Source organism: Sinocyclocheilus grahami, unplaced genomic scaffold, assembly GCF_001515645.1.
Source record: "Sinocyclocheilus grahami isolate Dianchi unplaced genomic scaffold, SAMN03320097.WGS_v1.1 scaffold142.1, whole genome shotgun sequence".
Classification (NCBI taxonomy): domain Eukaryota; kingdom Metazoa; phylum Chordata; class Actinopteri; order Cypriniformes; family Cyprinidae; genus Sinocyclocheilus; species Sinocyclocheilus grahami.
This window is the reverse complement of record NW_015505321.1, coordinates 677,389-691,334: the sequence shown is the minus strand read 5'-3', so window position 1 is coordinate 691,334 and position 13,946 is coordinate 677,389. Positions and strand designations below refer to the sequence as shown.

At 37.4% G+C, this 13,946-nt stretch overlaps 1 protein-coding gene across 1 annotated transcript in view; it reads left to right on the top strand.

Moving 5' to 3' along the window:
- srrm3 (serine/arginine repetitive matrix 3) overlaps positions 1–13,946 on the top strand; it is a 33,631-nt gene that overhangs the window by 4,564 nt on the left and 15,121 nt on the right. The window contains exons 2-8 of the mRNA XM_016280614.1: positions 3,653–3,754; positions 7,783–7,911; positions 8,291–8,368; positions 8,837–8,905; positions 11,837–11,872; positions 12,537–12,587; positions 13,829–13,936. Of these exons, the coding sequence (XP_016136100.1) occupies positions 3,653–3,754; positions 7,783–7,911; positions 8,291–8,368; positions 8,837–8,905; positions 11,837–11,872; positions 12,537–12,587; positions 13,829–13,936 (573 nt within the window). The remainder of the gene's footprint in view (positions 1–3,652; positions 3,755–7,782; positions 7,912–8,290; positions 8,369–8,836; positions 8,906–11,836; positions 11,873–12,536; positions 12,588–13,828; positions 13,937–13,946) is intronic.

The window sequence follows — 13,946 nt, the reverse complement described above, 5'->3', positions numbered from 1 at the left end:
ACACACACACACACACACACACACACACCTACACACCTACAAGCGTTTGTGCTTCACGCGTCTTGTTGAGCAGAGGTGTGCTGTTACTCCAGTAAGGAAAGATGCAGCTCATTGTGTAACTGGATTTCCCGATGACTCTGAGGCTCATTAATATGCGTGAGGGCTCCACGTGAACCTTTTTTATTGGACTTTAGCATTTAACCTGACTGTAAACCACCAACCAATCAGATCAACCCGTGCCACGTTAAATAAACACTTCTGATCTTGGTTTTGAAAGTACTTTTAGACTTGTTTTTAGAGGTGGAGTGATGAAAAAGGAATTTCTGAACATGCATTGTCAGGTTTTTGGGTAGAGGAATGAATTATGAATCAAATGATTTATGAAATGTTGATTGCATCATATCACCATAGTATGAGAAGAGAAATTTAAAAAGATTTAGTATTGTGTTCATTAAAAAAAAATACAACAAGACACACTTATAGCTAAGTTGTTATTGGTTTTTCATAGCCGTAGGTTGTGTGCTGTTGTATGAGAACTAAATAATGAACAAATTCATGTTTATGAAGCCTACTTTTCGTTCACTACATTCCATAACTTTTTAATCCACTTAATTTGAAGGAAAACATGCTGTTTCTTGATGCATTACTCTTTTAAATGTCTTAAACATCAGGTCTTTCTCTTAATAAATAATAAACTAATAAATAAGTACAATAAAATAACACCTAATTTCAACATTTATTCTCCATACCCAGTCATCTTCTCTGAGATCAGATAGCAATGTCCGTTTCAAACCTTTTGAGCCAGTTCTTTTTTAATGAACCAGTGTGTGTGTGTGTGTGTGTGTGTGTGTGTGTGTGTGTTACAGTTGCTCTTTCCAAACATGGCTAGAGCCCCCTGCAGGTCATGTTGGCATGAGAGCACATGTACTATCTTCCGCTTCTTTTTATAAATAGAAAGTGAAATATCAAGCAATGTGCAATGCTGAATAGCTGTATGCTATATATTTAATTCACTGAGTGGCATCAGTTGTCATCTCAATTACACACTATATACAGTTTGTTTTCAGAATAACTTTATTACAGCTTACACACATTTTCAAAACTTTGCCTCTTTTTTTCAAAACTTTACACACAAATCCAAGAATTGCACACACAAAATGCAAAATGCCTCACATCTCTTGCGAAACGAAGCACTGCATTCAAAATATCACAAACACATCTCAAAAGCATTTGCAAACACCTTTGCCATAATATTAATTCCTGTTGGATTTTTGTGTGTTACATAGAGAATTGTGTGTTGTGTTTTGCAAAAAGGTTTTATGAAATTGGAAACAAGTCAAAGGCTGAGAATTAGTGTATGGTTTTGCAGATTTGGTGTGTGTGCTTCTGCTGTTTGAGTGTCAGCTTTCAGAAATTGTGTTGAAAAAGTTGAAAAAAACTGTAAAAGAAATTAAAAGGTTTATCCATCAAGTCATTTTTATTCATTTTATTTTATTAATCATTAAATTGATCAAGAGTGCACCGCAAAGACATTCATAATGTTACAAAATATTTCTATTCTATTTCTATTTCTTTCTATTCGTCAAAGAATCCTGAAAAATAAAATGCATCACAACTGTTTTCAACAATGATAAACTTTCGAATGATAGTGTATGAATGTTTAAGCCCAATAAAATAATTAGTCACACATGAGATATTAAAAATTATAGTTGATTTGAGAGTTGGGAGCATGTCAGATGCAATGGATACAGCATCTGTATTAATGGTAAATTTGTTCAAATTATTGTTATTTTTTGTAAATTTAAAATAAAACTAAATTGCATGGATAAAATACCATATTATTGTACAAATAAAACAGAATATATGATGATTCAATTTACAGCACCTTCACAAGTTGAATAGAAAGAAAGCAAAAATACACCAGATGTATATTCGTTATTCATCATTGTGTAGTGTAGTCGTCATAATGACGACTTCCAAACTCATAAACACAAACTTCCCAGGAGGACATGAACACACCAGAAATGTCTTTTAAAGGGGTCCTATTATGCTCTTTTACAAAGTCTTGATTTTGTTTTGGGGGTGTACTAGAACATGCTCTCATGCTTGGTGGTTCGAAAAACACATTATTTTTCACATAATTTACATTATTAAAATACCTTTCTCCTCAGCCTGGCAGAAACGGCTCGATTAGTTCCAACTTTGATGAAGGTCCGCCTTCCGAAAAACAAAATGTGTTGTGATTGGTTAGCTGTCCCAGTGCGTTGTGATTGGCGAACAGCTTAGACGGTGTTTCAGTACTGCCCCGCTCCTTGCTCCGTCTTTCAACAAAAACTTTTGGGCGAATCCGGCACTGTACTCCCTCGTGTTGTGGAAGCTGTCCTCAGTAAAATGTGCAGCACACAATAGCAAATTGGGGTTATAATGCTAGTTAAAAAATAAATTGCAACCACTGTTTCCTGACATCATCCACTTTCGGAAACCCAAACAAAGGTGTTTGCGCACGGAGGTGAAAAAAACTGCGTTTCAGGCGGTCGCGCACTGGACGAGAAGCGCAGCGTCACGCCACGTCTTTAAAATTCAAATACTTTATTTTCTATGAGTGCAGCTCTTCTTCTTCGTCGTCTCGTCTGATGCACTCACTCAACCATGCGTTCTAACCACAACCTTGCCCCTCCCCACCCCCCAACCATCCGAATTATTTGTAATGATATTCTAATGAGCTGCTTTGTGATATCACAATGCCCGGAAAACTAATGCTGTAGTCCAAACGAGCCGTTCATTGTAGTTCTTGAAAAGAGATTTTAAAAAAACGAAATATCTCTCTTTGGAGTGGACTTTGAGATTTGTAACTTTCTAGACCTTTTTTATGCCCAAACATACACATTATACACTGACTAAAATTAAAAAACTGAAAAAGCATAATAGGAACCCTTTAAGTCAGTAAAATTCCTAAAGGAAAATGTAGGGATAAAATTTTTTTTAAGTGAATTCAAATTTTTTTTTTAATCATCAATGATCATGAGCTCGTTACATAGGCAACCGGTTTGGAACAGGATTTCAGTTCCATCTCTTTTTGCACAGTACGGGTTCAAATGTTATCAAGCGCACACTGTTGTCTGTGTGCTGACTGTCAAATCTGCAAGATTTCTGCGTGGTGACATTGAGTGAATATAAAGAGTGTTTCTCCAGTCCGGCGCCCCCTGCAGGCAGCTGTGCTCCTCTGAAATCACATTACAGCCAAACTGTGTGGCATGACAGTCTCTCTCTCTCTCACACACACACACACACACACACACACTAATCATGTTTCCTGATAGATGCGCTAGAAAACGAGAATGGCCCGTTTAATATCCAAACCCGAATGTTTCCATGCTGCATTTATTCACACATTTTTAGCACATCTCTGAAAGACTAGACTTTTACACTCTCTGAAGAAACTGTAAGTGGTGACCCGTGCAAAAGTTTTTCTGGGTGGTTGCTGGCAGGGTTAATTATGATTGCTTGGCTCCCTCCATCAATGTTTGCTGTGATTTTTTTCACCTGTTTTATCATCCAGTGAGTGAAAATCACTCCAGACCTGAAAGATTCCTTAAACCGTGTTTTATTGAGAAGATTGTTGTCATTTGACCACTTTCATTTATGTTTGCAGATATTCCGAAGAAGAAATCCGACAGAAGGTTGGAACATTTCGGCAGATGCTGATGGAAAAGGAAGGCGTGATAACTCGAGAAGGCTTGCACCCACGTCCACCGTGAGTCAATCACACATGATGTTTGTCAGACAGTAAAACCGCTCTGATCTTATTTTCCACATGTAATTGAATATAGTGTGTGTTTCCTGTAGAGACAGTATCGGATAGCGTTTGTGTGTGACATTGCATTCCTGTAATTAATGATAACGCTGACCAGCACTGATAGAAACCATCCATAAAACACATCTCAGTGCCAGTGAATAGATACTGCATGTTTAATAGATAAATGTACATTAAATACAATTACTAGAACTAGATACACTTTAATTTATGTAACTCGCTGGAATATTGAAATGAATAATTTCTCTTTCTGGTTCATTTACATGAACTGTCTGAACAAACTGATTCACTAAAATGAATTTTTGGGAAGTGCATTCTCTATTTTTTAGCTACCGGTGAACAGAAGCACTAGTGCATCGAAATTAAGTGCAACTGATGAACGTTAAAGGCTTTAGCTATATAGTGGATTTTATAATCTATTGCTGTCATGGAGGATAATGGGAAATGTAGCTTTGTTGCCTATAGCATAAAGACAAGCCATAACGTTGGCTTACATGAAGTCATGTTGAAATAGATTCATAAATAAGATGTCATGTTTTGCCGCATATAGGCTGAATGTGTTTGTTTCAGCAGGTACACATACAAACTTTCTTATAGCTTGTGGGTGCAGGTCCTTTATCAGGCGCAGAAGAAGGAGATGATTTAATACTCTCTACAGATCATAAATGACCCTGCGTTAATGCCGTAGCACAGCCCAGAGGAAACCTCAGCGACCGTACATCACCTCCTTCACCCAGAGACCAATCTAATAAAAAAACCTTTTCATCTTAAACCTAACCTCCTGTTCTGGCCATTCTGCACTCAAGAACTCAGAGCCTGAGCCATTATAGCTCCAGCAACACAACATTTCTGCTATATCTTACAAATTTTTTGTTCTAGCAGAGGACCCTTGTGTTGTCATTTAACCCTTCCGTTCTGTCACAAAACCCTTGTATTGTCATTTAACCCTTCTGTTTTATCACAGGCCCCTAATGTTTTGATTTAACCATTCTGTTCCTTCATAGGACCCTTACAGTATGTTGTCTTTTACCCTTCTGTTCTGTCACCGAACCCTTGTGTTGTCATTTAACCCTTCCTTTTCATCACATGGCCCTTATGCTGTCATTTAACCCTTCTGTTCCATAACAGAACCCTCATGTTGTCATTTAACCATTGTTCCATCATAGGACCCTTACAGTATTTTGTCATTTAACCTCTCTGTTCTGTCACAGAACCCTTATAATGTAATTTAACCCTTCCTTTTCATCACAGGGCCCGTATGTTGTCATATAACCATTCTGTTCCATCATAGGACCCTTACAGTATGTTATCATTTAACCCTTCTGTTCTGTCACAGAACCCTTGTTTTGACATTTAACCCTTGCCCTTATGTTGTCATATAACCCTTGTTCCATCATAGGACCCTTACAGTATTTTGTCATTTAACCTCTCTGTTCTGTCACAGAACCCTTATAATGTAATTTAACCCTTCCTTTTCATCACAGGGCCCTTATGTTGTCATATAACCCTTGTTCCATCATAGGACCCTTACAGTATTTTGTCATTTAACCTCTCTGTTCTGTCACAGAACCCTTATAATGTAATTTAACCCTTCCTTTTCATCACAGGGCCCTTATGTTGTCATATAACCCTTGTTCCATCATAGGACCCTTACAGTATTTTGTCATTTAACCTCTCTGTTCTGTCACAGAACCCTTATAATGTAATTTAACCCTTCCTTTTCATCACAGGGCCCTTATGTTGTCATATAACCCTTGTTCCATCATAGGACCCTTACAGTATGTTATCATTTAACCCTTCTGTTTTGTCACAGAACCCTTGTTTTGACATTTAACCCTTCTGTTCCATCACAGGGCTTTTATGTTGTCATTTAACTCTTCTGTTCCATCATTGGACTATTATGTTGTCATTAAAGCTGCAGTCTGTAACTTTTGTTTGGTTAAAAATGATCCAAAATCAATATTTGAAAAAGTACATAACCAGCCAGTGTTCAAAACTATCGCCTTACTATAGCCTGATTCACAACAGTTATCTTATAATAATGTTTTCTAATTTGAGTGGTAGGGGTAGGTTTTCGCGGGAAATTCAAGCATGCTGCCGCGTCATTACGTCACGTCTGTAAACATAAAGGAGTTGTCCCGGCTAGTAGGCTATATCTCATGTGAGGATGCTGCAGGCGGCGGAACGTTTAAAGCCTTTTCTCACAGCAGCCAGAATAATTAAATGTATCATTTTGATGGCGGATTGTAATCCAGAAAGGATTATGTGTTTATGAAACACATGTGAATGAAATGAAATTATATTCCAGTTTTAAATGTGCTTCTGATTACAGATAGCCTGGGATTACAAAGATTTGTATTTTAAAGAAAACCAGTTCGAAGGGAGCATACTTTGCTTTTTGGGTTAAAAGAATTTCTTAATATGAAATTCAAATGGTATGACAATTAGGTTAGACTGTGCAGAAATTGAAATCTACACGCTAATACACACTATACTCATAGTCACGCAATGCTGATGTTGGTAACATTAATAGTTTGAGAATAAATTATAACAATAATAATAATTTGAATGGTTTGATGTGATATGAACTAACCGATCTTTAGATTAAATCACCATTGGTAGCGTGATTTATTGTAATACTTTTTTCCTCGGTTGGTCAGAACAAACGTGGCAGACTTGTTACTTGTTCAGATGACAATATCTGGTGAAAATTCTTATTTGGGTCATACATTCCAAGACGTAGGCTAGAATCTGTGATTGCGAAGTACATTAAATATCAACTCCGGTGCGGTGACTGACTGCCACACATAAACATTAGATTCATCCGCGCTGGAGCCGTGCCGTCGTACAACCCACGCAAGGAAGATAACTCCGCAAACAGCTGCAATTGCAGGTTTTCAAACAGAGATGGCGACAAAGAGGCAAAACTTACGGACTGCAGCTTTAACCCTTCTGTTCAATCATAAAAGCTTATGTTGTCATTTAACCCTTCCGTTCTGTCACAGAACCCTTGTATTGTCATTTAACCCTTCTGTTTCATCGTAGAACCTTTATTTTGTTATTTAACCCTTCTGTTCCATAACAGAACCCTTATGTTGTCATTTAACCCTTGTTCCATCATAGGACCCTTACAGTATGTTATCATTTAACCCTTCTGTTTTGTCACAGAACCCTTGTATTGTCATTTAACCCTTCTGTTTCATCACAGGGCTATTATGTTGTCATTTAACTCTTCTGTTCCATCATAGGACCCTTACAGTTTGTTGTCATTTAACCCTTCTGTTCTGTCACAGAACCCTTATGTTGTCCTTTAACTCTTCTGTTTCATCACAGAACCCTTATGTTGTCATATAACCCTTCTTTTAAATCATAGAACTGTTAGGCTGTTAATAAAAAGCACTTTTGCAGAAGCAGGATGGTGACATTTATCACTGTGATGAAGAAGCTGATCTTTACAGTTTTAGATAAGATCGCCTTTAGTAGTGGAATGCTAATTTATTTCATCAAGACACATGTTAGGAAGGATAATGAGGATAAGTTAAGGCTTTATAAAAAGTGAATTTGACAGAAAAATAGATCTGTTAATACCTTGCCAGGAATTCTGTGAAGTTTCTCATTATCAGCTCACATCGTATAATCAGCTTTATTCTGTTTCAAATAAATAATTGTTTCTTTTTTTGATATGGAAGTTAGTGGTATGGGAAGATAAATAGATGTTGACTTAACCCGGAGAAAAATATTTTTGCTCACAGTTTGCTCTTTCATAGACCAACTTTGTCTCAGATGTTTGTTTTTTTTGTAAATCCCTTATAAAAAATAAAAATGAGCCAAGAGGTGACAAACATTAGAGTATAGAGTAAAATGAAGACTTTCAAATCTGAGCACAGACATTGAGTCAGAATAGCTCATTACTGCGTTTTAGACCAGCGCAGGTCATGACCTTTGGCCTTTACCTCCTGTATGCACAGGGTTAGGCTGCTTCCTCACGGGGATGAAGATCACGTGGGAAATGCTGCGTACGTCGAGGGCTTTGAGGAAGACTATGATTGGGATGGAGAATATTACGAGCAAGATTCAGCTGCCTACGATGACTGCAGGTAAAAAGCTGAGAAAGGAGCTCTGAGCTCAACACCTACACGCTGAGAGAAACTGAAAATAAATGAATGAATGAAATAAATGCAATTAAGAAAATGATTTAAATTTACTTAACTTTACTTAATAAATACTACTGAAAACATCTCCTTTATGCAGTTTAATGCAAAATAACTACACCTCTCACATTATAATCACTGAAGCTCAATCCAGTGGTTGCCAATGTATGCAAACATACAGGAAACACAGGACACAGGAAAAACAACTGCAAGCCAGGTGCTTTCATTCTGAAAAACAACAGCAAGACGCTAGCTGATGATGAGAAAAATGTATGTATATCCAACACTGCATTTGTTTTACTCCATTTCTGGTCTTCTACTCTAGATCCAAGAGGAAATCCAGCAGTTCACCTTCTCCTCGGCCAAAAAAGAGGAAAAAGAAGAAGGCAAGAAGACACAGTCGGTCAGTTTGCTTTCTGTGATTTAATGCAATGCAGCGTCATGTACTGAAAAGTCAGCCAATGTATACTGTGCATAGTTTGCAAATGTTCTTTATGCAATGCATAGAATACTTAAATAACCTAAGACACGGCCAAACAAGCAATATACAACAGAAACCCTGTGTCCAACAATCCAGTGAGCTAAAAATGAACCTTTAATTGCCAGTGTGATCTCTCACATTGAGTTTTTTTAGCCAAAAATCGAAATTTAATATTTAGAGGTTTGTTCAGATTACACAAATTCTAAGTATAAGCAGTAGTACTAGTAATTCTTGACCTATTTTATCAAGAAACAAAAAGAGTTTTGAGAGTGAAAAGGGTCAAGAGGAACATTTAAATATAATACAGTGACAAAATGGAAGAAAATGATGGTATTTGCTTGTGTGATATTTCATCCTGCAGTATTGTTGTTGTGTTTGTGTGACCCACAGAGCTGACAGCCCGTCTCCAACCAGCAGAGACAAGAGGAAGAAAAGCGGAAAGAAACACAAGAGAGACAGGTGTGTGTGTGTGTGTGTGTGTGTGTGTTTGTGTGTGTGTGTGGTTATTCATTCACACAGGTGTACATCATTCACCGATCAATTAACACTGATCTCCCTGCCAATATTCATTAGATTATACTGTATACTGCAGTATGCAAACTTTCAGTATTCATACCACACAAATACCAATATGACCTACTACATTAGTCAAAGTGCGCATTATGCACAAAACACACTACATGAGATACTGTATCCTACAATGCAATGCACTAAATCTAACACAAATATACTGACCATAATATTATTAACCTCTATTTTAAATATGTTTTATCACTTTATTATATCTTCTTGACCTTTTATTTGCTTAGATTGCCTTCGATCGGTTTTATGTTTATATACAAAATTGGATTAAAAATGCAAAATAACCTTTGCATTTTAGATGAAATTGAACATGCAGCATAGAGAAATGTTGCAGTGTTGCACATTGTTTTACGTACTTCTTTATGATGAGTGGGTATTAAACAGTATACTTTAGGTGGCACTTTTGTATTCTGAACATATAGTCTCAGAGTCTAATTTTAATCTTTGACAAAATAGAAACCGGCTCTTTGAAGAGTAGCTCGGGCAGATTTAAACTGTTCTTGTTCATATTTTATTATCAGCGTTTGTGTTTTGACCAGAAGCATCAAGGATTAGAGCAAACTCAACTCAGTGTCCAAAAATAGCACCAGACATGAACAAGAAAAGCCTGCTTTACACAAAGACCTTTCTGCATTCATCAAATATTCATGATATTATGTCAGAAATATCTGCAGTGTTTGGTGCCTTTGCAGCCTTAAAAAAATAAGGCTTGTCTAAATATTGATAACCGGACGTGTCAGCATTTTAGATGCTTCGGTTTCTGTCTGTCTTTCTATTATTATCACTATACAGGTTTCTTCTGAGTTTCCTCTTGTCATGACCTCTACTCTATTAAAATTCATAAGGCGGTTTTTCACACAGCAGTCTATTTTGAACATGCTATATGATTCTCTGTATAGTGGTCTTGATATAAAGTTAGCAATGCGCTAGCAATACCAAGGCCATGTATTCAATTGCCAGGGAACTCATGCTGATAGGTCATTTTTATTCGTCTCACGTTACCCTGACGGCTTTATTACAGCTTTCTTCTCTCATGCCGTTTTTCCTATATCAAGAAAACATGACAGGACTGACAGATGCTTGGGTGCTTGTGTATCTGTTTGTGTCAGATGTATATAATAGCGAACACACTACAGAAACATGGTGGATCCTTGTGAAGATGGTCTTATCACAGCAGCTTCAATGCTGTCAGACTGTGTGTGAGGGGAAAAAGTGGGAAAGAGAGTTTAGAAAGTCAAGTATTTCTCCTTTCAGTATAAATTGAGCAAAGACGTTTAAAGGTGAAAATGTGGTATATGTGGTCTTATTCTGTGTTGTTAAATCATCAAACAAATCTGCAAAAGACCCAAAATCTTCCAACTAAGGCAAAAGTTGGTAAGACAGATGTATTTTAACCATTGTCTTTAACACAGCATAAAAATATATGGATATTTAAATCACATTTAAAAATGAATGTCACTGCATTAGATATAAAATATCATTTAAATGCCACATCATCTTTTCTTTTCACTAATGCCACTTTTCTTCATTGTTTTTGCTCAGTGTCTTTTAATCAGCTGGTATTTGTTTGATTTGTTGTGGATGTCTGAAGTCAGTTATCCTTGATTTATTAATGGGCAACAACACAAGATCTACCGTTTTATCGTAACTTATTTTTGTCAAGGATTTTGTTTGAAAAGCATGATTGTGCATTTTTCTTAACTCTTTCCCTGCCAGCAGTTTTATTCTAGCTTCATGCATTCTTTTTTTATCAACACTTGAATGTGGGTAAGTTTAATTAAAAAGCAACATTTTGAACAAAAAAATGCTTTACTACATTTAAATAGTGCGTCCGGTTCAGCACCGTCCTATACCACTTTCTGGATCGACATTTCATTTGGTAATGTTAGGCAGTTTTGATTTATATGCTGTTTAATGTTTGATGATTGCGTCATTTTACAAATGCATCTACTTACATATGCAATAATTAGTTTCTGCTTCTTCTTCACCTGTGTTTTGATTCAGAGATTCAGTACTCTTTCAGAAGATGTGTAATAGCAGCTTCTACCATATAACAGTGAAAACACAGAAAGCTGGAAACTTCCATTAATGGCGGGGAAAGAGTTAACAATAAATGGCTTTTATATTCCAGTATCTAATGCATGACATTCAGACATTTAAGTCTGACTTCAGTGTCCAAATACTGAATGCTGAAGCCCTTAAACTACAAAATCTACTCATATAAACAGCAGCAGTTCTCTGATAGTCATAATCATTGGTACAACCCTCCCTTCTCTCCAAGAACTGTACTCGTCCAGAGTGAGCAAAAGGGCTGGCAGAATCACTCTGGACCCCTCACATCCAGCACACTCCCTCTTTGAACTGTTGCCATCTGGTCGACGCTACAGAGCTCTGAGCACCAGAACGACCAGACACAGGAACAGTTTTTTCCCTCAGGCCATCCATCTCATGAACACTTAACAATAACTGTGGAACACACACTATTTATTCACTCATACACTTATTTATCTAACACTCATACTCAGTCTACATTTCAATTTGCACATAATATACCTGTATATACAACTGTCTATTGTTATATACCTGTACATACAATTGTCGATTTGTATATTTTTATTCCTTAGTTACTTGTTCTATTTTTCTATTTTTTATTATCTGTGTTTTTGTTCTGTCACTGTCATTCTGTTACACTGTGGAGCTTCTGTCATGAAAACAAATTCCTCGTATGTGTAAACATACCTGGCAATAAAAACTCATTCTGATTCTGATTCTGATCTGATATCTAACCCAACATTTCCTCTGTGCCAGGTCCACATCTGGCTCAAGGAGGAAGAGGAGACACAGGTAAACTCTGAGCTAACCTAAGATCCTTTAGATTTGATGGTTTGGGAACTGTGCTGGATTGGTTTTGCAGAGCCAACATCCACTTTACAGTTTTATCAAGAACCATCCATTGACATTTAAAATGACCAGCCCCAGTTCATTTTGCTTGTATGTGCTGTTTAGGGGTGGATAAATAAAAAAACAATGATACCGCAGTAGTAGACTGGCCTAGAAAACACTCGTTCAATAGCAGTCTCTTTGAATAGTTGTACAAACAAAACTGAAGAAAATAGCATAAACGTAATAAGTACTGATCATTTCACAGACATCATTCAGAAAACAAGGCAGAATATGCAGTTCTGCTTATAGACGTCTACACTCAAAAAAATAAAAGGTACAAAAGCTGTCATCTTTGAAATCTTAGTTCTTTATTTACCCCAAAAGAGTGCATATTAGTACTTTAAAAGTACATGTTAGTGCCTAAATGGTGCTTTATAGTACCTTTTGAAAAGGTACTTTTGAAACTTTTTTTTTCTGAGATTTTAGTGTCTTGAACAAAACTGAGTATCAGAATTGTGCACTGAAGCGGTAACATAATTCTGTTTTGATTTTAAGTCTAATGCTCCACACATAAGCTCTAAATTCAATTCTTATTTAGTTATATGTGTTTGTTTTCTCCTTTCAGATCTGGGAGCCCCAAAAACAAACACAAAGACAAGAACAAACAGAAGAAGAGGTGAGGGACGTTTATTCTGCTGTTTGCTTTTCTAAAAATTCTCAATGTTCAGAATTATGCTTTCATGCATCATAATGCCTCAGCCTGACAAAGAAAATCCATTGCACTGATTACAGAGTTTAATGATTTAATTATATTAATGTTCTAAGCAATCAAAGTTGTGATTTTTCACTTGGGATAGTAAGCAAGCACACAGCAACCATCGAGAATACCCTAGCAATTACCTATCACTGACAACCACTTTAAAACTACATAGCAACACCCTGGCAACCACCCTCAACACCCTAGTAAACATCTAGAATGCCACAAAAACCACTTAGCCATTCAACTACATAGAACATTTTAACAACCACATAGAAACACCAAGGCCACCACCCACAACACCCTAGTAACCATCTAGAACAACCTAGCAACCACCTAGCAATGCACTGACAACCATTTGAAACATTTTAGCAATTGCATAGCAAACACCATAGCAACCACCCACAATGATCTTGTGACCATCTAGATCACCCTAAAAACCACCTGACATTGCACTGACAACCAGTCAAATCAAAAGCATAGCAACAACCTGGCAACCACCCACAACACTCTAGAAACCACCTAGAACACGCTGGAAACCACCTAGCAATGCTGTCAACTCAGAATTTTTGAGCAACCACATAGCAACACCGGCAATCACCCACAACACCCTAGTGACCATCTAAAATGCCATAGTAACCATCTAGCAATACACTGATAGCCACTCATTTTAGCAAATGCTTAGCAACACCCCAGCAACCGCCCACAACACTAGTATTCACCTAGTAATGCTACTAATGCATTACAACACCCTAGTAACCATTTAAAACTCCCTAGCAACCACATGGAAACCACCCACAAAAACGGTCTAAAACACCCTAGTAACCACATATCAATGCCTTGACAACCACTCAGAACCTTTTAGCAACTGCATAGTAACAACTTGGCAAACAACCTACAACACCACAGTGACCATCTATAGCACCAGAGTAACCATCTAGTAATTCACTGTAAACCGGCTGAAACATTTTAGCAAATTCATAGCAACATCTTAGCAACCACCCACTACACCCAACACTCATATTCACATGTCAGTGTAGGCCGAATGCATGGATTGTTTATGAAAGGATTGATGACACAGACTGTGAGGTGTATGATGAAGCGGTGTGGGTGGAGTGTGTGTGTTGTGACGTGTGTTTGTGTGTGTGTGTGTCCCGCAGGTGTTCAGTGGAGTCTCCGGGCAGGAGTTCTCAGCACAGAGGCAGCTGCTGTAGTTCCCGCAGCGGATCCGTCTCCTCCACCGCCAGCATCTCCAAATCACCCAGCAGGTGCGTCTTA